Source organism: Hypanus sabinus, chromosome 2 (genome assembly GCF_030144855.1).
Source record: "Hypanus sabinus isolate sHypSab1 chromosome 2, sHypSab1.hap1, whole genome shotgun sequence".
Lineage (NCBI taxonomy): Eukaryota > Metazoa > Chordata > Chondrichthyes > Myliobatiformes > Dasyatidae > Hypanus > Hypanus sabinus.
In genome coordinates this window covers 182,236,339-182,259,295 of record NC_082707.1, presented here as the reverse complement: position 1 = coordinate 182,259,295, position 22,957 = coordinate 182,236,339, and the positions used below count along the sequence as shown (strand labels likewise).

The 22,957-nt window shown below is 46.3% G+C and overlaps 1 protein-coding gene across 3 annotated transcripts in view; it reads left to right on the top strand.

The window, feature by feature from the left end:
* The window catches only part of LOC132388498 (uncharacterized), a 116,080-nt gene that overhangs the window by 9,716 nt on the left and 83,407 nt on the right, over positions 1-22,957 (top strand). For all 3 annotated transcript variants that reach the window (XM_059960877.1, XM_059960868.1, XM_059960859.1), the window contains 2 exons: positions 14,741-14,846; positions 16,827-16,879. In XM_059960877.1, the coding sequence (XP_059816860.1) occupies positions 14,741-14,846; positions 16,827-16,879 (159 nt within the window). The remainder of the gene's footprint in view (positions 1-14,740; positions 14,847-16,826; positions 16,880-22,957) is intronic.

Sequence of the window (22,957 nt, the reverse complement as noted above, 5' to 3'; positions counted from 1 at the left end):
CATATATTTTTCCATACTATCTAATGATACAGCAAGAAGCCATTTGGCCCATTGAGTCTATACTGGTCCTCAGAGCAATTCCACCTCCCTGCAAACACCCCTTTTGCATCAGTTCACTGCAGCCACTTACTTACCAATCTACAAATTTTGTGGATGTGGAAGAAAAACCTGGGGGCACCCACACCATCACAGGGAGAGCTCAGGATTGAACCCGGGTCGCCAGGGCTGTGATGCACTAGCCCTACTGTGTTACCTTCACATCAGTGACAGGTAACTGGGATGCGGGACCTGGGCCTTTACACGGTACAGTGAGTGTTGGAATGTTTTAGAAGCATTTCCAAAAACAAATCCATCCCAGTCATCACCCCTACCCCTGCCTTCTTCTGCCCTTTTACCTTTTATAGCTTCATATTCCTTTCCCCACCCTCCCTCAACTGGTCTCCCCTATCACCTGTCAGCTTGTATTCCTCACCCTCCTCTCACCAACTCATTCTGGCTTCTTCCCCCTGCCTTTCCAGTCTTGAGGAAAGGTTTCATCCCAAAACAACAACCACTTATTCCTCAAGTTCCTATTAAAACTTTTCCCTCTCACCTTAAACCTATGTCCTTGAGTTCCTCGTTCCTCAACCCGGATGCAGCGATTCAGATTGACGGGTTCACTATACTCGGTCAGGATAGGATTGTTGAGTCTCTCAATAGCAGAGGTGGAGGTGTGTGCTCCTCATAATCAACTCCTCTTGGTGCACAAATGCCTCAGTGATGCCCCAATTCTGCTCACCAGACCTGGAATACCTCGCAGTTAAGTGCCGGCCATTTTACCTGCCGCGGGAGATTTCAGCGATCATTTTGGTAGCAGTGGATGCTCCACCTCAGGCCAATGTCAGACAAGCTCTAGATGATCTGAGCAATGGGATCAACAATACTCAAATGGCAAAATAGTACAACTGTGGCTGACAAGGGAAGCTAATGTAAAGGCAAAAGAAAGGGCATCCAACAGAGCAAAAGTTAATGGGAAGACAGAGGATTGGAAGGCTTTTAAAACCCTACAGAGAGCAACTAAAAGAATTACTAGGAGGGAAAAGATGAAATATGACAGCAAGCTAGCAAATAATATCAAAGTGGATTCTTAAAGCTTTTTCAAGTATGTAAAAATAAAAGAGAGATGAGCTTTGATATAGGATTGCCAGAAAATGAGGCAGGAGAAATAATAATGGGGAACAAGGAGATGGCAGATGAACTAATTGAGTATTTTGCATCAGTCTTCACTGTGGAAGACACCAGCAGTGTGCCAGATGTTGAAAGGTGTGAGGGAAGAGAAGTGAGTGCAGTTGCTATAATTACGGGGAAAGTGATAAAAAAGCTGAAAGACCTAAGGGTGCATAAGTCACCCGGACCAGATGAGCTTTAGTTTACTTCAGAATCAGGTTTATTATCTCCTGCATGTGTTGTGAAATTTGTTAACATAATATAGAAGAAGAAGAAGAAGAAGAAGAAGAAGAAGAAGAAGAAAATAAATAGATAGATAAGTAAGTAAGTAAGTACATCAATTACAGTATACATATACTGAATAGATTTAAACCATGCAAAAACAGAAATAATATAAATAAAGTGAGGTAATATTTACAGGTTCAATGTCTATTTAGGAATCAGATGGCAGAGGGGAAGAATCCTGAATCGCTGAGTGTGTGCCTTCAGACTTCTGTACCTCCTACCTGGAGGTGACAGTGAGAAAAGGGCATGCCCTGGGTGCTGGAGGGACCCTAGATTTCTGAAAGAGGTAGCGGTAGAGATTGTAGAGGCATTAACAATGATCTTTCAAAAATCATTGGGCTCTGGCTTGGTGTCAGAGGACTAGACAATTGCAAATGTCACTCCACTTTTTAAGAAAGGAGGAAGACAGCAGAAAGGAAATTATAGACCAGTTAGCCTGACTTCAGTGGTTGGAAAGATGTTGGAGTCAATTGTTAAGAATGAGGTTATGGTGTTCTTGGAGACACAGGTCAAGATAAGACAAAGTGAGCAGGGTTTCCTTAAGGGAAAATCTGGCCTGATGAACCTGTAAGAATTCTTTAAGGAATTTACACGTAGGATAGATAAAGAGGATGCTGTGGATGCTTCAGAGCAATTGTGCAACCATCGACTGCGACTCCAGCCTTGAACTCCAGGCCGGGTCTTCACATGCTGCGATTGTGACTCCCGTCTCCCCTTCCCCCACCACCACTCTGCAATCCCCTCTCCCTCAGATCCCATCGTCAGCTCCTGGGCCCTCAGAGGCTCTATCTTCCTCTCACCCCAACCCTTCCCTCTCCACTGACACCACCAGCCTCCCTCCCCCCTCTGATCCCATCTCTCATCCGTGCCGGGTCTTTACCATTCCCTCCGACCTTCAACTCTCTGAGGCAGAGCGCTGTGTCCTCAGTAAGGGCCTCAGCTTTGTCCCCCTTCGCCCACACCTCAGCAAGTTCCGCGTACGCCATGACGCTGAACTCTTCTTCCGCCGGCTCCGACTCCAAGCTTACTTCTTTGACAAGGACTCTCCTACCCCCACCGATGACCCCTTCTCCCGTCTTCAACCCTCCTCCTCTTCATGGACACCCCGCTCTGGTCTTCTGCCAGCTGTGGATCTCTTTATTGCTAATTGCCGACGGGACATGAACCGTCTCGACTTCACCACACCCTGTTCCACTTCCAACCTCACTCCTTCTGAACGCTCTGCTCTCCGCTCCCTCCGCACCAATCCCAAACTCACTATAAAACCCGCTGATAAGGGGGGAGCTGTTGTTGTCTGGCGTACTGACCTCTACCTGGCCGAGGCACAGCGACAACTCTCTGATACCTCCTCTTATTTACCCCTTGATTATGACCCCACTAAGGAGCACCAGGCCAGTGTCTCCTATACAATCACCAACCTTATCAGCTCTGAGGATCTCCCATCCACTGCCACCAGACTCATAGTTCCCACACTCTGCACTTCCCGTTTCTACCTCCTACCCAAGATCCACAAACCTGTCTGTCCAGTAGACCTCTTGTCTCAGCTTGCTCCTGCCCCACTGAACTCATTTCAGCATACCTTGACACTGTCTTATCCCCCCTTGTTCAATCTCTTCCCACCTATGTTCGTGACACTTCTCATGCTTTGAATTTTTTCAATGATTTTAAGTTCCCTGGCCCCCACCGCCTTATTTTCACCATGGACGTCCAGTCGCTATATACCTCCATCCCCCACCGAGATGGTCTTGAAGCTCTTTGATTTTTTTTGGATTCCAGACCTAACCAATTCCCCTCTACCACCACTCTCCTCCGTCTAGTGGAATTAGTTCTTACTCTCACTAATTTCTCCTTTGGCTCCTCCCACTTCCTCCAAACCAAAGGTGCAGCCATAGGCACCTGTATGGGTCCCAGCTATGACTGCCTTTTTGTTGGCTTTGTGGAACAATCCATGTTCCAAGCCTATACGGGTATCTGTCCCCCTCTTTTCCTTCGCTACACCAACGACTGCATTGGCGCTACCTCCTGCACGTATGCTGAGCTTGTTGACTTCATTAACTTTGCCTCCAACTTTCACCCTGCCCTCAGATTTACCAGGTCCACTTCCGACACCTCCCTCCCCTTTCTTGATCTTTCTGTCTCCATCTCTGGAGACGGCCTATCTACTGATATCTACTATAAGCCTACAGACTCTCACAGCCACCTGGACTATTCCTCTTCCCACCCTGTCTCTTGCAAAAATGCTATCCCCTTCTCACAATTCCTCCATCTCTGTTGCATCTGCTCTCAGGATGAGGCTTTTCATTCCAGGACCAAGGAGATGTCTTCCTTTTTTAAACAAAGGGGCTTCCCTTCTTCCACCATCAACTCTGCTCTCAAATGCTTCTCTCCCATTTCCCTCACATCTGCCCTCACCCCATCCGCCCGCCACACCATTCGGGATAGGGTTATCCTTGTCCTCACCTACCACCCCACCAGCCTCCAGGTCCAATGTATTATTCTCCGTAACTTCCGCCACCTCCAACGGGATCCCACTACCAAGCACATCTTTCCCTCCCCCCCCCTTTCTGCTTTCCGCAGGGATCACTCCCTACGTGACTCCCTTGTCCACTCGTCCTCCCCATCCCTTCCCACTGATCTCCCTCCTGGCACTTATTCTTGTAAGCAGAACAAGTGCTACACCTGCCCTTACACTTCCTCGCTCACCACCATTCAGGGCCCCAGACAGTCCTTCCAGGTGAGGCGACACTTCACCTGTGAGTCGGCTGGTGTGGTATACTGTGTCCGGTGCTCCCAGTGTGGCCTTCTATATATTGGTGAGACCCGACACAGACTGGGAGACCGTTTCGTGGAACACCTACGCTCGGTCCGCCAGAAAAAGCAGGATCTCCCAGTGGCCACACATTGTAATTCCACGTTCCATTCCCATTCTGATATTTCCATCCATGGCCTCCTCTACTGTCTAAATGAATCCACTCAGGTTGGAGGAACAACACCTTATATACCGGCTGGGTAGCCTGCAACCTGATGGCATGAACATTGACTTCTCTAACTTCCGTTAATGCCCCTCCTCCAATTCTTACCCCATCCCTGACATATTTAGTTGTTTGTTTTTTTTCTCTCTCTCTCTCTGCCCATCAGTCTGCCTGTTCTCCATCTCCTTCTGGTGCTCCCCCCTCCCCCTTTCTTTCTCCCGAGGCCTCCCGTCCCATGATCCTTCCCCTTCTCCAGCTCTGTATCACTTTCGCCAATCACCTTTCCAGCTCTTAGCTTCATCCCACCCCCTCCGGTTTTCTCCTATCATTTCACATTTCCCCCTCCCCCCACTACTTTCTAATCTCTTACTATCTTTCCTTTCAGTTAGTCCTGACGAAGGGTCTCGGCCCGAAACGTCGACAGTGCTTCTCCCTTTAGATGCTGCCTGGCCTGCTGAGTTCCACCAGCATTTTCTGTGTGTTGTTGTGGATGTTGTATATTTGGACTCTCAGACAGGGTACCATACATGAGGTTGCTTATCAAGTTAAGAGCCCATGGTATTACAGGAAAGTTACTGGCTTGCTTAGAGTAGTGGTTGATTGGTAGGAGGCAGCAAGTAGGAATAAAAAGATCCTCTTCTGGTTGGCTGCCAGTGACTAGTGGTGTTCTACAGAGGTCAGTGTTGGGAAATCTTTTTATGCTGTATATAAATGATTTAGATGATGGAATAAATGGCTTTGTTGCCAAGTTTGCTGATGTGGAGATTGGTGGAGGGGCAGGTAGTGTTGAAGAAACAGGCTGCAGAAGGACTTAGACAAATTAGGAAAAGGGCAAGAAAATGGCTAATGAAATACAATGTTGGAAAGCGTATGGTCAGGCACTTTGGTGGAAGAAATAAACAGGCAGATTATTATTTAGATGGGGAGAGAATTCAAAATGCAGAGATACAAAGGGGCTTGGGAGTCATTGTGCGGGATACCCTAAAGGTTAACCTCCGGGTTGAGTCGATAGTGAAGAAGGCGAATCCAATGTTGGCATTCATTTCTAGAGGTATAGAATGTAAGAGCAGGGATGTCATGCTGAGGCTCTATAAGGCACTTGTGAGACCACACGGAGCATTGTGTGCAGTTTTGGGCTCCTTATTTTAGAAAGGATATACTGACATTGGAGAGGGTTCAGAGAAGATTCATGAGAATGATTCCAGGAACGAAAGGGTTACCGTATGAGGAACATCTGGCAGCTCTTGGGCTGTATTCCCTGGAGTTCAGGAGAATGAGGGGGGATCTCATAGAAACATTCCCAATGTTAAAAGGCCTGAACAGATTAGATATGGCAAAGTTATTTCCCATGGTAGGGGAGTCTAGGACAAGAAGGCACAACTTCAGTATTGAAGGACGTCCATTTAGAACAGAGATGTGGAGAGATTACTTTAGTCTGAGAGTGGTAAATCTGTGGAATTTATTGCTAAAAGCAGCTGTGGAGGCCAAGTCATTGGGTGCATTTAAGGCAGAGATAGATAGGTTCTTGATTAGCCAGGCCATCAAAGGGTATGGGGAGAAGGTAGAGGAGTGTGGATGACTGGAAGAATTGGATCAGCCCATGATTGAATGGTGAAGCAGACTTGATGGGCCAAATGGCCTACTTCTGCTCCTATATCTTATAGTCTTATGGTTTTAAATAAATATGCAGACGATTTTCTAAATGGGAAAAAAATCCAAAAATCTGTGATACAAAGGGTCTTGGGACTCCTTGTACAGAACACCCTAAAGGTTAACTCATGGGTAGAGTTGATGGTGAGGAAGGCAAATGCCATGTTAGCATTCATTTCAAGAGGTCTAGAATTTAAGAGTGGGAACGTGATGTTAAGGCTTTATAGGACACTGCTGAGGCCCCACCTTGAGTATTGTATACAGTATTGGGCTCCTCATCTAAGAAAAGATGTGCTGGCATTGGAGAGGTTTCAGTGGAGCTTCACAAGGATGATTCTGGGAATGAAAGGGTTATCGTACAAGGAACATTTGATAGCTCTGGGTCTGTACTCACTAGAATTCAGAAGGATGAGGGGGAGAATCTCATTGAAACATTCCGAATGTTGAAAGGCCTAGACAGAGTAGATGTGGAAAGGATGTTTCCCACGGTGGGAGAGTCAAGAACAAGAGGGCACAGCCTCGAGATAGAGGGACGTCCATTTAAAACAGATGCTGAGAGATTTCTTTAGCTAGAGGGTGGTGAATTTATTACCACAGACTGCCGTGGAGGCCAGGTTGTTGGGTGTATTTAAGGCAGAGCTTGGTAGGTTCTTGATTGGACGTGGCATCAAAGGTTACGGGGAGTGGGGCTGAGGAGGGGATAAAAGGAGCAGATTTGATAGGCCAAATGGCCTAATTCTGCTCCTATGTCTTATGGACAAGGGAAGCACAGGAGCACTTACAGGACTGCTTTGAATCAATGGACTAGACTGCATTCATCTGCATGAGTATGCTGCAGTCATTCATTAGAACCTGCGTGGATGAGTGTATGCTTATGAAAACCTTCCCAAACCAAAAACCGTGGATGAAACAGGAGGTACATAGTCTGCTGAGGGTTGATCTGTGGCATTTAGGTCTGGTGACCCAGGTTTGCAGAAGCAAACCAGGTATGACTTGTGGAGGGCTATTTCAAGCACAAAGAGACAATTCCAAGTGAGATTGGGGGTGACATCGGATCCACGGTTGCAAGACATTACTTCCTACAACGTGAAACCCAATAGCGTGAATGGCAGAAATACTTCACTAGCAGATGAGCTCAATGCCTTCTATGCCCTGATGTCAGACTGCTGTTAAGGAGGGTGAACTCTCACAAGGCGGCGGGCCTCGATGGAATACCTGGTAAGCTCTGAAAAATTGTGCCAACCAACTGGCAGCAGCACTCAAGGACCATTTTCAATCTCTCACTGCTACAGTCGGAAGCTCCCACCTGCGTCAAAAAGGTAGTAATTAAACCAGTGCCTAAAAAGAGTCGTGTGAGCTGCCTTAATGACTATCATTAAGTAGCACTCACATCTACAGTGATGAAATGCTTTGAGAGGTTGGTCATGGCCAGAATCAACTCCTAACTCAGCGAGGACCTGGATCCACTGCATTTTGCCTGTTGCCATAATAGGTCTAGCACAGACGCAATCTCAATGGCTCTTCACATGGCCTTAGATCATCAAGACAATACAAACACTTATGTCAGGATGCTGTTCGTTGACTATGGCTCAGCATTTAACATAATCATTCCCACAGTCATGATGAATAAGCTACAGAACCTGGCCCTCTGCACCTCCCTCTGCAATTGAACCCTCAGCTTCCTAACCGGAAGACTACAATCTGTGCAGATTGGTGATAACATCTCCTCCTCACTGACAATCAACACTGGCACACCTCAGGGATGTGTGCTTAGCCCTCTGTTCTACTCTGTCTCTAAACTCATGACTGTGTGGCTAGGTATAGCTCAAATACCATCTATAAACTTGCTGATACAATCATTGGTGGTAGAATCGCAGATGGAGATGAGAGGGCGTACAGGAGCAAGATATACCAGCTAGTGGAGTGGTGTTGCAGCAACAATATTGCACTCGATGTCAGTAAGAGGAAAGAGCTGGTTGTGGACTTCTGGAAGGATAAGGCAGGGGAGCAAGAATCAATCCTCATAGAGGGATCAGAAGTGGAGAGAGTGAAGAATTTCAAGTTCCTGGGTGCCAAGATCTCTGAGGATCGAATCTGGTCCCAACGTAATGATGCAGTTATAAAGAAGGCAAGACAGCAGCTATATTTCATTAGGAATTTGAAGAGATTTGGTTTATCAACTAAAATACTTGAGGACTTCTATAGATGTACGGTGGAGAGCATTCTGATAGGGTGTTATGGGAGGAGGGATGTGGGGGGGGGGCTACAGCACGGGATCAAAAGAAGCTACAGAAAGTTGTAAAGTTAGCTCCATCTTGGGTACTAGCCTGCGTAGTACCCAGGACATCTACAAGGAGAGGTGGCTCAGAAAGGCAACGTCCATTATGAAGGACCCCCATCACCCAAGACTTGCCTTTCATGCCCTTTTCTCGCTGTTACCATCAGGTAGGAGATACAGAAGCCTGAAGGCACACTCACAGCGATTCAGGAGCAGCTTCTTCCCCTCTGCCATCTGATTCCTAAATGGATTCCATGAACACTACCTCACTTTTTTTTTAATGCATTATTTCAGTTTTTGCATTGTTTTAAATCTATTTATTATACATATATGTACTTACTGTAATTGATTTACTTTTCTTTCTATATTATCATGTATTGCATTGTATCGCTGCCACTAAGTTGACAACTTCCATGACGAATGCTGGTAATAATAATTCTGATTCTGATTCAGCCTATCTATGCCCCTCTATAACATTACCCCACAGTCTGTTACACTCCAAGAAATAAAGTTCTGGCCTGTCCCTCCTCTCCCTAAAATTCAGTCTTTCAAGTGCTGGCAACAGCCTTGGAAATCTCTCCTGCACTTTCTTCAGCATCACCTCTGACAGCAAGTTCCAGATATCAACTTTAAAAATCTTCCTTAATACCTTGAACCCTTTATTTTTGATCCCCCATCATGGGAAAATATTTTGTTTCACTGCTCTATATTCCTGCATCATATCAAAATTCAAAGTTCAAAATAAATTTATTATCAAAGTACATATATGTGGCCATATATAACCCTGAGGTTCATCTTTTTGTGGGCATACTCAGTAAATCAAACTACCATAAGAGAATAAATGAAAGATCGTACTGTCAGGATAGACAACCAGTATGCAAAGACAACAAATTGAGCAACTACAAAAAGAAAAAAAAAAGCAATACATATCGAGAAGATGGGATGAAGAGTCTTTGAAAGTGAGTCCATAGGTTGTGGAAACATTTCAGTGATGGGGCAAGTGAAGTTATCCCCTTTGGTTCAAAAGCTTGACAGTTGAAGGGTAATAACTGTTTCTGAACCTGCTGGTGTGGGTCCTGAGGCTCCTGTACCTTTTTCCTGATGGCAGCAGTGAGAAGAACTTATGACCTGGGTGGTAGGTGTCCCAAATTATGGATGCTGATTTCCTGCGACTACGCTCTGTGTAGATGTGCTCAGTGGTGGGGGGGGGGGGCTTTGCCCTTGATGGACTGGGCCATATCCATGACTTTTTGTAGGACCTTCTTTTGTTCAAGGGCATTGGTGTTCATCTGTCAGCCTTCAGGAAAGTTGAACGCAGCCTATCCAATCCCTTCCCAGAAATAAGGTTCTCCAGGCAACATCATGACGAATGTGCTCTTCACCCCATCCAGCACAACCTTCCAATAGTGTGTTGACCAGAGTGTGGCCTAAGCAGTGTCTTGTAAAGTAGCAACAAAGTATTCCACCTCTTATTCAATGCCTTGGCCTATAGAGGCAAACATGCCTCCATCATGACTACCTGTGCCACCACCTTCTGGGAACAATGGACTTGAAGCTTAAACCAAGACCTCGTATATGATTTACCAGAAATGATCACCTCATACTTGTAAGATCTAATTTCATCTGCCCAGCCTTCATGATATATCTTAATTTACAGGGTACAAATTCCAGATTTATAGATGGCACAAAATACAGGCAGATGGTGAGCTGTAAGTAGAAGATTAGTGGATTGGGGATGGTGGCCAATGCTGTTAAAGATGGCACACAACAGTGGCTAGTGTAATGCTTTACAACATAAGTGCTTGGGGTTCAATTCCTGCCGCTATCTGCAAAGAGTTCCTACATTCTTCCCGTGACCACTTGGGTTTCCTCGGAGTGCTGCAGTTACATTCTAATGATGTACAGATTAGGGTTAATAAGTTGTGAGCATGTTGAGTTGGTGATGGAAGCATGGTGACATCTGTGGGGTATCCCCAGCACATCCTTGGACAGAGTTAGTCAATGCAAATAACATATTTGACTGTAAGTTTTGATATACATTTGACAATCTTTAGATTGCCTATTGACTGACTTCCTGTACGGGAGCAGGGGGATTCAGTGACTGGATAATAACTCCTCAAGGGAAAATCATTGTCCTCCCATATTCTGGTGGCACCCAGCGTCCCCCAAACCAATGAGATCAAATATGATTATCTGCAGTAAATAAACTCTCAAAATGTAAAAGAAAGATTCAAACCTTAATCCTTTGAGTCATTCCATTATAAACTTTGTAAACTCATCTCTTGTTTAGGTTGCAAATACTCTTAACTGAATTTGACTCAGACTTAATATTTTGTCAACACTTGGGGAGTCCACTTTAATCTGGTGCAGAGGTTTCCAAGCTGGGGTCCACAGATCCTTCAGTTAATGGTCATGGTCCAAGGCATAAAGAATCTTGGGAACCCCTGATCTAGTGTATTTTAAATTGGATGTTCAGAACACTGTTGAGATGTTAAGATGAATCATGTTACAACATTGGTATGCTGAATTAAAGCATAGTGGACTGGCATGGACAGGCAAGGAGTCATGAGCAAGAGCTTGTTCTAATGTTATTCTGTTTATCATTGGGAGATGAGATTAGAGCTAGAGTTAACATTGTTATTGGAGAAAAATGGTAAACAAGGCTTAAAAGTTCTCAGTCAGGGGAGCCAAACATTATCGACAAAGGAAGCCTATATGGTCACAAGGAGAACATACAGATGGTGGCTGTAATTGAATTGAACCCTAATTACTGGTGTTGTGTTACAGTAACTACTACATCACTGTAGAATAGGAGAATGTGGGATGATCTAGCTTTATTTATCATATTTATATCAAAACATACAGTGAAATGTGCCATTTGCTTCAAGTAGACACAGTCCGAGGATTATGCTGGGGCAAGTGTTGCCGTGTTTCTGGTACCAACATAGCATGTCACAACTTACTAACCCAAATCTGTATGTCTTTAGAATGAGGAAGGAGGCTGGAGCACCCAGAGGAAACCCACACAGTTACAGCAGAATGTAGAAAGTCCTTAGAACTGCAACAGGAATTGAACTTGAATTGTTGGTGCTGTAATAGTGTCATGCTAACTGAAACACCAGGCTGATGCCTGCAAATATGTGGGATGGGAAGGGCAGATTGTGATCTGGTTTCTTCCTGCAGAGTTTGGGATCACTGGCCAACACTGACTCCGAGTTGCTTGACCAGCTGCAGCTGCAGGGAGCCGCGGACAGAGAGAGGCTGCTCTTTGCTCTGTACCAGGAGCTTTTAACCCATCTGATATGAATGTTGAGCAGATCCTGGGTAAGGAATACAGTAAGTGCAGTATACTTACTGTTCAATAAAAACAGAAAAGCTTAAGTGCGTCAGAGGGCAGAAGTAAGCGTAGTCACTATCACTAAGGAGAAGGTGCTTGGGAATCTGAAAGGTCTGAAGGTAGATGAGTCATCTGGACCAGATGGACTACACACCAGGGTTCTGAAATTGGTAGCAGAAGAGATTCTGGAGGCATTAGTAGTGATCTTTCAAGAATCTCTTGATTCTGGAATGGTTTTGGAGGAGTGGAGGTTTTGGAGGATTCTCTTTAAGAATGGAGGGAGACAATAGACAAGAATTGATGAGATCATAAGAAGCAGAATTAGGACATTTGGTCCATGGAGTCTGCTCCACCATTTTATCATGATTGATCCATTTCCCTCTCAGCTCCAATCTGCCTTCTCCCCGTATCCTTTCATGCCCTGACTAATCAAGAATCTTAGCAACCTTTGCCTTAGGTATACCCAATGACTTGGCCTCTGCTGCTGCCGGTGACAACAAATTCCACAGATTCACCATTCTCTAGCTAAAGAAATTCCTCCTTATCTCTTTTCTAAAAGGTGACCCCTCTATTCTGAGGTTGTGTCCTCTGGTCTTGGGCTCCCCAACCACAGGAAACATCCTCTCCACATCCACTCTATCAAGACCTTTCACCATTCAATAGGTTTCAATGAGGTCACCCCTCATTCTTCTGAATTCCAGTAAGTACAGGCTCAGAACCATCAAACACTCTTCATATGACAAATTATAGGTCAGTTAGCCCGATTTCAATGGTTGGCTAGATGTTGGAGTCTTCTGGACAAGTACAGTGAGGTACAGGTAGAGTGAAAAACTTATGCAGGAGATTCTGCAGATGCTGGATATCTTGAGCAACATAGGCAAATTGCTTGAGAAACTCAGTGGGTCAGGCAGCATCTATGGAGAGGAGTAAACCGTCGACATTTCCAACTGAGAGCCTTCATCAGAATAAAGTGATAGGTAAGAGCATGTGAGGGGGATTCCTCCTTTGTCCTTTCTCTCTTTCATCTCACATCATCCCACCTTCCCCTTCTCGTTTCATCTTCCACCTGCCGGCTTGTACTACTTGCCCCTCCTCAAATTCTTATTCTTGCTTCTGCCCCCTTCTTTTTCAGTCCTGATGAGGGGGCTCAGCTCAAAGCGTTGACTTCATTCCCCTCACCAGAAGCTGCCAACTCAGTAAAAACGAACTTGCTTGCAGCAGCACAGAGTACAGACAATGCATAGCACACAGGTTATGCCAGAATCAACAAGACGGAGAACAAAAGGAGTGTGCAAAACCAGACATTAGTGCAGATAATAACCAGACACAAGTCCCTGGTAGTGCAAGAGGTGCTCCGTAGTTTTCCGCAACTTAGGTAGGGTTCGGGTTGTGCAGGTCGGTCGAAGAACCTGACAGTTGCAGAATTACAACAGTTCCTGGTGGTGTGGGACTTCAGGCTTCTGTACGTCCTGCCCGACAGTAAAGACAAGAAGAGGGCATGACCAGATTGGTGGGATCCTTGATGATGAATGCCAAGCGTATTCCTGGCAACCATAGCACCATCTTGAAGCCACAGTGCACCTCACCAGCAGCAGCTCCCCAAATTACAGGTCAAAGTCAATTTATTATCAAATACGCATATGTCGCCAGATATGTCTTGAGATTCATTTTCTCGCAGGCATTCACAGGAAAATAAAGAAATACAACAGAATTTGTTAAAGCTAGATATGCACAAAGACTGATAAATAACCAAAGTGCGAAAGAAAACAAACTGTACAATGAAAAATACTAACATGAATTGTATGAGTCCTTGAAAGTGAGCTCGTAGTCTGAGGAATAAGTTAAGTATTGAGGCAAATGAAGTTATCCACACCATTTCAGGAAGCTGATGGGTGTGGGGTAATAACTATTCTGGAAGCTGGTGGTGTGGGACTTCAGGCTCCTGCCGAATGATAGTAGCAAGAAGAGAGTGCAGCCTGGATGGTGGGGGCTGTTTATGATGGGTGCTGTTTTCCTCTGGCAGTGTTCCATATAGTGTGTTCAGTGGCGTGGAGGACTTTGCCTCTGATGGACTGAGCTGTATCCACTACTGTAAACTTCAGTAGGCTTTTCCATTCTTGGGCATTGGTGTTTCCATGTCAATGATCAGCAGTTCCCATGTTCGACTATTTTACCCATGTTCCTACAATAACTTGAGAAAATAATTCTCCTCTTCCCAAACTTGTTCTATTGTAAATGGGAAATCTGTTTCTAAAGAGAAAGATTCATCACTTGTACATCAAAGTACATAGTGGAATGCGCCGTTTGTATCTATAAGTAAAACAGTCTGTAGATGAGTTGGGGGCAGCCCGTAAGTGTGCCACACTTCTTGCGGTCAACGTAGCATAACCACAACTCACTAACCCTAACACATCCATCTTGGGAATGTGGGACGAAACCCACATGATCACAGGCAGAACGTACAAACTCCTTACAACAGCAGGGATTGAACCAGGGTTGTTGGCGTTGTAAAGCATCATGCTAACTGGTACACTGCTGTTCTAATGGGCCTACTGTAACTTTCCATAAGGAAAAGAAAATATAGATGCCGGAAACCTACAATTAACCAATACAGGAAACACCCAGTGGATCAGGCAGTGACTGTGGAGAGGAAAACAGAGTTAATATTTCAGGTCTGGGCTACTGTTGTAAATGAGCCTGAAACATTATTTGTAAGGAGATTAATGATAATGGGGAACTGGCACAGAACAGGAGTTGAGGCTAGCATAGATCAGCCAATGATTGCATTGAATGGCAGACAGGCTTGAGGGGCTGAGTGGCCTAGCCCAGCTCCATTCTTTTGTACTCGTGTGTCTCTTTCTCCACAGATGCCGCCTGTCCTGCTGTACGTCACTCTTTAGTTCACTCTTTCCAAGATCTCAATTTGCACAAAAACCTCAGTAGCGGGAAGACAAGATAGGATGTGTGGATCAAGACATGATTTAGATCCTCTTTCCCTATGCTCTCATACAGGAAGCACTGACATTGACAACGTGTTCTGTGGTGTGGAGTTACCAACGGACAGGCCAGGCTCAGAGGATCGGATATCAGGAGAACATTTGCTTCAGGCGAACCCCAGGTAGACAATATGACCTCTGCTCTTTCACCTCAGGCAGGAAGAACTGAGATATAGAGAAAGTTTGAATGTGTTAGGACTTTATTCCCTGGAGCATTGAAGAATGTGGAGATCTGAATGAAATTATAAGGGGTATATAGTAGATGGGGTAAATATAAGCAGGATTTTTTCCATTGAGGTTGGGTGAGACTAGAAATAGATTAACAGTAAAAGCTGAAATATATGAGGGGTGATTGATAAGTTTGTGGCTTATGGTAGAAGGAGTCAATTTTAGAAAACCTAGCACATTTATTTTTCAACATAGTCCCCTCCTACATTTACACACTTAGTCCAGTGGTCATGGAGCATACGGATCCCTTCTTTGTGGAAGTGGTTCACAGTAGGGGTGATTGATAAGTTTATGGCCCAAGGTAGAAGGAGATGTTATTAACTTCAAATTTCTGCATTATCACTCAAAGAGTTGACCTGCATGTACGTGTAACGAGAGCATCTTGGACCTCCAGGTGGTCCAAAGCAGGGTGATTGATAAGTTCATGGCCTAAGGAGATGAGTTATGCAGCTCTCGTTACATGCATGTAGAGTTCAACTGTGAAACTCAGTTCTACCTTAGGCCACAAACTTATCAATCACCCGTACTGTGGACCATTCTGGAGGTCCAAGACACTGACTTGTACAAAGAAGGGATCCATATGCTCCACAATCGCAAGTTTGTAAATGTTGGAAAAATAAATGTGCTAGGTTTTCTAAAATTGACTTCTGCCCTAGGCCATGAACTTATCAATCACCCCTCGTATAAGCAGAACCTCTTCACTCAAAGTGTGCTGATAGTGTGGAATGAGCTACTAGCAGAAGTAGTGGATACAGGTTCGATTTCAACATTGAAGAGAAGTTTGGTTAAGTACATGGATGGGAGGGGTATGGAGGGCTAGGATCCAGGTGACAAGGCAGAATAACAGCGTGGCTTGGATTAGGTGGGCCACAGTGCCTGATTCTGTGCTCTACGATCTGCTTACCCGTTCCCCACCTCTCAGCTCGCCTCCCCACCAGAATGTCACAGTCTGTTCCCATAAATGTGCAACAACAGTGCAGCAGGGAATTCAGGAAGGTAGCTGTCCCGGGTGGGGCAAGCAGAGCAAGGGATTGGGCTGAAGCTGAGATGTTGTGTGCCATTGCAGGGGGCTACCTCTCCAGGTAGATATCCCTAACCCTTACCCGAACTCAGCATAATCAAGGACCCCTCCCACCCACTGACACTCTCTCTCTCCCCCTCCCATCGAGTGGGAGATACAGAGCACACATACCACCAGGCTCAGGGACTGTCTCTTGAAGAGGCCTGTTATACGATACAGGTGAATTATTGATCTCCGTGTCTGCCTCCTTTGATCCTGTACTGCACTTAGTGTACCACGCTATATTCTGCATTCTGTTATTGTTTTTCCTTTGTACTAGCTTGCTGCACTGATGTATGGAGTGATTTATATAGCTGATATGCAAACAGAAGTTTTCCTCTGTATCTTAGTACATGTGACAATAACAAACCAGCGACCAATTACCAATTGCAGCATGTAGCTTAGCATCATTGCTTTACAGTATCAGTGGTCCCAGATAGGGTTTTTATTTCCATCACTCTCTGTAAGGAGTTTGTACTCTCCCCCACATGGGTTAACCACATGGGATTCCTCCAGATGCACTGGTTTCCTCCCACATTCCAAAGACATATGGGTTTAGGGCTAGCAAGATACGGGAATGTTCTGTTGGTGCTGGAAGTGTGGTGACACTTGTGAGCTGTTCCCAGCACAATCCTCACTGATCTACTTTAACGTAAACAACACATTTCACTGTAAGTTTCAAGGTGCATATAACAAATAAAGCTAACCTTTCTTTCTAATTACACCCAATGAGTCTATTTGGTAAACGATATTTCTCTGTTTTGGTGCCACTCTGTGTAACTTTAATTCAGAACTATGTTTAATTCTTTTTCAGTTACGTGATTCTGGAGGACTTGGCGGTGGAATCAGCGATCAAGAACTCACCAGGTAAGTGGCATTAGGGTTTGGGCCTTAGGGATTCTTGTAGAACAGAGAGACCTGGATTACAGGCACTTGGTTCCCTTAAGGTGGGGACACAAGTGGCATTTGGCATTTAATTCCGCAGCATAAAAGCCAAGACCAACAGGCTCCAGGACAGCTTCTTCCACCAGGCCATCAGACTGATTAATTCATGCTGACACAACTTCATTTCTATGTTATATTGACTGTCCTGTTGTACATACTGTTTATCACAAATTACTATAATTTCCACATTGCACATTCAGACAGAGACGTAATGTAAAGAATTTCTCATCATGTATATGAAGGATATAAGAAATAAATTCAGTTCAATGATCTTCAGCAACCAGGGCATTGGGCATTGTTGCAACTGTGCAAGTCATTGGTGAGAGGCCACTCTTGAGAGTATTGTGTATGGTTCTGCTTGCCAAGCTATGGGAGGAATGTCGTCAGGTTGGAAAGGGTGCATGAGAGATTTACGTGGGTTGCACCTAGACTGGCAGGGCTAGGGCTGAAGGAGGCTGTGGGTGACATTATAGAGGTTTATAAAACCATGAGAGTCATAGATAAGGCGGATGGTCGCAGTCTTTATCCCAGGGTAGGAGAATCCAAAACTAGAGGGACTAGATCAGAATCAGGTTTATTATCACTGAAGTTTGTTGTTTATAGTAGTAGTGCACTGTTATTGGGGTAAAAAAATAATAGAATAGAATTACTATACGTTTATTTATTTACTTAGTGACACGGCACCAAACTGCCCCCTCTGGCCGTACTGCTCACCAACCCATCTATTTAACCCTAGCCTAATCACAGGACAATTTACAATGAACAATTAACTTACTAACTGGTATATCTTTGGACTGTGGGAGGAAACCGGAGCACTTGGAGGAAACCCATGCAGTCACAAGGAGAGTGTACATCCTTACAGATGGTGCCAGAATTGAACCCTGACCTCAGAAAGGCTGGAGCTGCAACAGCACCTTGCTAACCACTATGTTACCATGACGCCCAGTTACAATGGGAAATATATGAAAAAATTAGTAAAATATGGTGCAAAAAGAGAGAAAAATAGTGAAATAGTGTTCATGGGATAATTTTTTAAACTTGAAATACAGCGTGGAATAGGCCCTTCTGACTCTTTGAATCATACCATCCAGCAATCCCCTGATTTAATCTGATCCCAACACGGGATAATTTACCATGACCAAATAACCTGCCAACCGGTACGTCTTTGGACTCTGGGAGGAACTGGAGCACCCGGAGGTAACCCACACAGTCTTGGGGAGAACGTTCAAACAGACAGCAGTAGGAATTGAACCTGATCGCCTGTACTGTCAAGCATTGTGCTAACGGGGATTAAAGGGGAATTAAGGGGGAACATTTCCATGCGAGGGTGGTAGATATAGGGAAGGAGCTGCCGGAGAAGTGATAAAGGGGGATAAAGTTGCAATGTTTAAAAGACATTCAGATAAGTACATGGATAGGAAAGGTTTAGGGGGATATGGCCCAATGCAAGGCAATGGGGCTTGTTGAATAGACATCTTGGTCTGTGTGGATGGGTAATCTGAAGGGCCTGTTGCTGTGCTCTATGACTCTGAAAGTACATTCAATTTAAATTATGCTCTATGCAGAACGGGAGGAATTAGAGACTCTAAATTCAAAATGAATTTGCCTATAAATTTCCCTCCTGCAGTTGTGAATCTTCAGCACTCTCTATTCCAGACTTACAGGAGAGTAAGCATTATGAGTGATGAATAGGAACAGGAAGTGGCATGGGTCACGCGAGTGTAATTAGGCAGTGCGGGCTTGTCGGGCCGGAAGGGCCTGTTAACAGGCCTGTCCTGAGGTCGGAGGAGTGCGTGTGTGCGTGTGTGCGTGTGTGTGTGTGTGTGTGTGTGTGTGTGTGTGTGTGTGTGTGTAGGGATCTTGTTTTGCTATTGTTGTGTTGCTTGTTGTGTAATGTGTTGTTCTGCCCAGCATTGTGAACATGATATATTGACGCTGGAATGTGTGGTGACAGTTGTGGGCTGCTCTCAGCCAACAATCCCACTAACTTTCTTCCAGCTGTGCAGCTCAAGCATTGCTCTGCGAGGAAATTTTTACATGGCCTGAAAACTGTGCGGTCCTTTATATGTTTTTTTTCTGTAATATGCATACTACAAGTATTTGGAATAAAAGCTGAAAAACCAAATACTTTTGATTTTATTTATTAATTGAAGGGTATAATGGAATACAGTACAACAAAAACAATCATTTACATTCAGTGATGGTCTTTAGTGGCTTGGCGGTTTATTAATGATGAGCTGACTTTCATTCTTTGTTTATTGTTACAATTTGTATCAGTGTTGAAACTTAAAACACTGACAATTTACAGTAAATAAGTTGAAGCTTTAAAATGTTTCAAAGTAAAGGTTGTGGTATGTTTATTATTTAGAAATTTTATGGATTATATTCATGAACTCATAATTAATTAAAAGATATTTCACAATTATATTACCATAAATTTCAAAAATAAGTTGGCATTATTTCAAGGTTACATTAACATAATTTCAAAGTTCAAAGTAAATTTATTATCAAAGTACACATATATCACCGTATACAACCCTGAGATTCATTTTCTTGTGGGCATTCACAATAAATCCATAATAGAATAATAACCATAATAAAATAATAACCATAATAGAATCAATGAAAGACCACACCAGCTTGGGTGTTCACCCAGTGTGCAAAAGACACAAACTGTGCAAAAGCAAAAAAGAAAGAAAAAAGAATAAATAAGTAATAAATATAGAAAACATGAGATTGTAACGGTGTGCTACACGCAGCGCTGCAATAACGACGCGGAGTTGGTGAGCTGCAGTTGCAAAAGAGGTTTATTCAGACTTCACGGTCTCACTTTAAAGCCTTCCTGATCCCGCCCTCCCCGGGTGGGAATGCTGTCCTGCGTGCGGGCTTTTCCCCTTGCTGGTGAAGCAGGCTTGACGCCCTCTTTGGGACCAGCCTGTATGCCAGCGCGCGCCGCTTTGTGAGCCATTTCGAGTGCGCTGGGAAGTGGGTCGCCACATAACCCCACCCCCCCACCAGAACCGGCGATACACCCCCCCAATGTCCACAGTCTGGGCCGGACCCTGTTTGGGAGGTCTGCCTCTGCGCCGCGGTGCCGGAATCTCGACCAGCTGCGCCACGTCCACATGGGCTGGTTTGAGTCGGTCCACCGTGAAAACCTCCTCTCTCCCCCCAACGTCCAGCACAAATGTGGGCCTGTTGTTTCTGATCACTGTAAACGGCCCCTCGTAGGGCCACTGTAGCAGTGCCCGATGTCCACCCCATCGTACAAAAACAAACTTACAGTTTTGCAGGTCTTTGGGTACGCAGGTCGGGTTCTGCCCATGCTGCAAGGTGGGTATGGGGCCAGGTTACCGAGCTCTCGCGTAGTCTGCCCAGGACTGCTGTGGGTTCTTCCTCTTGCCCCCTTGGGGCTGGTATGAACTCCCCGGGGACGACCAGGGGTGCACTGTACATCAACTCAGCGGACGAGGTGTGCAGATCTTCTTTGGGCGCTGGGTGAATTCCAGGGAAGCTCGTCCGCCCAGTTAGGCCCCTTGAGGCGGGCTATGAGAGCCGACTTTAGGTGACGGTGGAAACGCTCCACCAGTCCGTTCGACTGTGGGTGGTAGGCAGTTGTGTGGTGCAGCTGTGTCCCCAAAAAGCTGGCCATAGCTGACCACAGGCTGGAGGTGAACTGGGCGCCTCTGTCGGAGGTAATGTGGGCCGGTACACCAAAGTGGGACACCCAGGTGGCGATCAGTGCCCGGGCACAAGATTCGGAGGTGGTGTCGGTGAGTGGGATCGCCTCTGGCCATCTTGTGAACCGGTCTACAATAGTCAGGAGGTGCCGCGCATCGCGCAACACTGGCAGGGGGCCCATGATATCCACATGAATGTGGTCGAAACGCCGGCGGGTGGGGTGGAACTGCTGCGGCAGGGCTTTGGTGTGCCACTGCACCTTGGCTGTTTGGCACTGCATGCACTTTTTGGCCCATTCACTGACTTACTTGCAGAGTCCGTGCCAAAAGAACCTGTTGGCTACCATCTGGACGGTTGTCCTGATGGCGGGGTGTGCTAAGTTATGAATGGAGTCGAAAATGCTCCGACGCCATGCTGCCGGGACGACGGGACGGGTTTTGCCGGTGGTGACGTCACAGAGTAGGGTCCTCTCACTTGGGCCTACGGGGAGGTCCTGGAGCTGCAAACCGGAGACTGCGGTTCTGTAACTAGGGGTCTCCTTGTCTGCCTGCTGTGCCTCTGCCAGTGCTTCATAGTTTACCCCTGGGACAGGGCTTGGATGTTAGGGCGGGAGAGTGCGTCCGCCACAACATTGTCCTTTCCCAAGACGTGCCGGACATCCGTCGTGTATTCGGAGATGTAGGACAGATGTCGCTGCTGACGGGACGACCAGGGGTCAGACACCATCGTGAACGTGAAGGTAAGCGGCTTGTGGTCCGTGAACGCGGTGAAGGGCCTACCTTCCAAGAAGTACCTGAAATGCTGGATTACCAGGTATAGCGCCAACAGTTCCCGGTCAAAAACACTGTATTTGAGCTCGGGTGGCCGCAGGTGTTTGCTGAAAAACGCCAGGGGTCGCCAGCGACCCGCGATGAGTTGTTCCAGCACCCCACCGACTGCCGTGTTAGATGCATCCACTGTGAGGGCGGTAGGGATGTCCGTTCTGGGGTGCACTAGCATCGCGGCGTTTGCTAAGGCTTCTTTGGTTTTAATGAAAGCAGCGGCGGACTCCTCATCCCAGGTAATGTCCTTGCCCTTACCCGACATCAGGGCAAACAGGAGGCGCATGATTCGGGCTGCTGAGGGGAGGAAGCGGTGGTAGAAATTCACCATACCCACGAATTCCTGCAGGCCTTTAATTGTGTTGGGTTGGGGGAAATGACGGACCGCGTCTACCTTAACGAGCAGAGGGGTTGCCCCGTCTTTAGTAATCCTGTGGCCCAGGAAGTCGATGGTGTTGAGCCCGAACTGGCATTTGGCTGGGTCGATTGTTAGGCCATATTCACTCAGTCGGGCGTAGAGTTGACAGAGGTGGGACAGATGCTCCTGACGACTGCTGCTGGCTATGAGGATGTCATCCAAATAGATGAAAGTGAAGTCCAGGTCGCGTCCCACCGCGTCCATTAACCGCTGGAACATCTGTGCGGCATTCTTTAGGCCAAACGGCATGCGGAGGAACTTGAAAAGGCCGAAAGGGGTGATGAGTGCCGTTTTGGGGACGTTGTCCGGATTCATCGGGATTTGATGGTATCCCCGGACGAGGTTTACCTTGGAGAAGATCCGTGCGCCGTGCAGGTTTGCTGCAAAGTCCTGAATGTACAGCACAGGGTAGCGGTCCGGTGTTGTAGCCTCGTTCAGCTTGCGGTAGTCGCCGCATGGTTTCCAGCCCCCTGTTGCTTTGGGCACCATGTGCAGGGGGGAGGCCCATGGGCTGTCGGACCGCCATATGATCCCCAATTCCTCCATTCTCTTGAACTCCTCGGAGCTTGTCCGGGGGAAGCCTTTGAGCACGGGCGTAGAGGGGTGGTCCTTGTGTCGGGATGTGGTGCTGTACGCCGTGTCTGGGCATGGCTGCCGTGAACTGCGGTGCCAGAACTGATGAGAAATCCGCCAGGACTCTGGTGAAGTCATTGTCGAATAGCGTGATGGAGTCGAGGTGAGGGGCCGGCAACTGGGCTTCACCCAGGGAGAACATTTGAAAGGTTTCAGCGTGGGCCCGCAAAAAATCCACACCCAGGAGTGGTTGAGCTACGGCGGCCAGTGTGAAGTCCCACGCGAACCGGCTGGAGCCGAACTGTAGCCGCACCGTACGGGTGCCGTAGGTCCTTACTGTGCTGCTGTTCGCGGCCCCCAGGGTGGGACCAGGTGCCCTGTTGCGGGTGTCGTAACTCGTCGGAGGTAAGACGCTGATCTCGGCTCTGGTGTCAACCAAAAAGCGGCGTCCTGACCGCTTGTCCCACACATACAGGAGGCTATCAGCGGAGGCTGGCCCTGACGTTT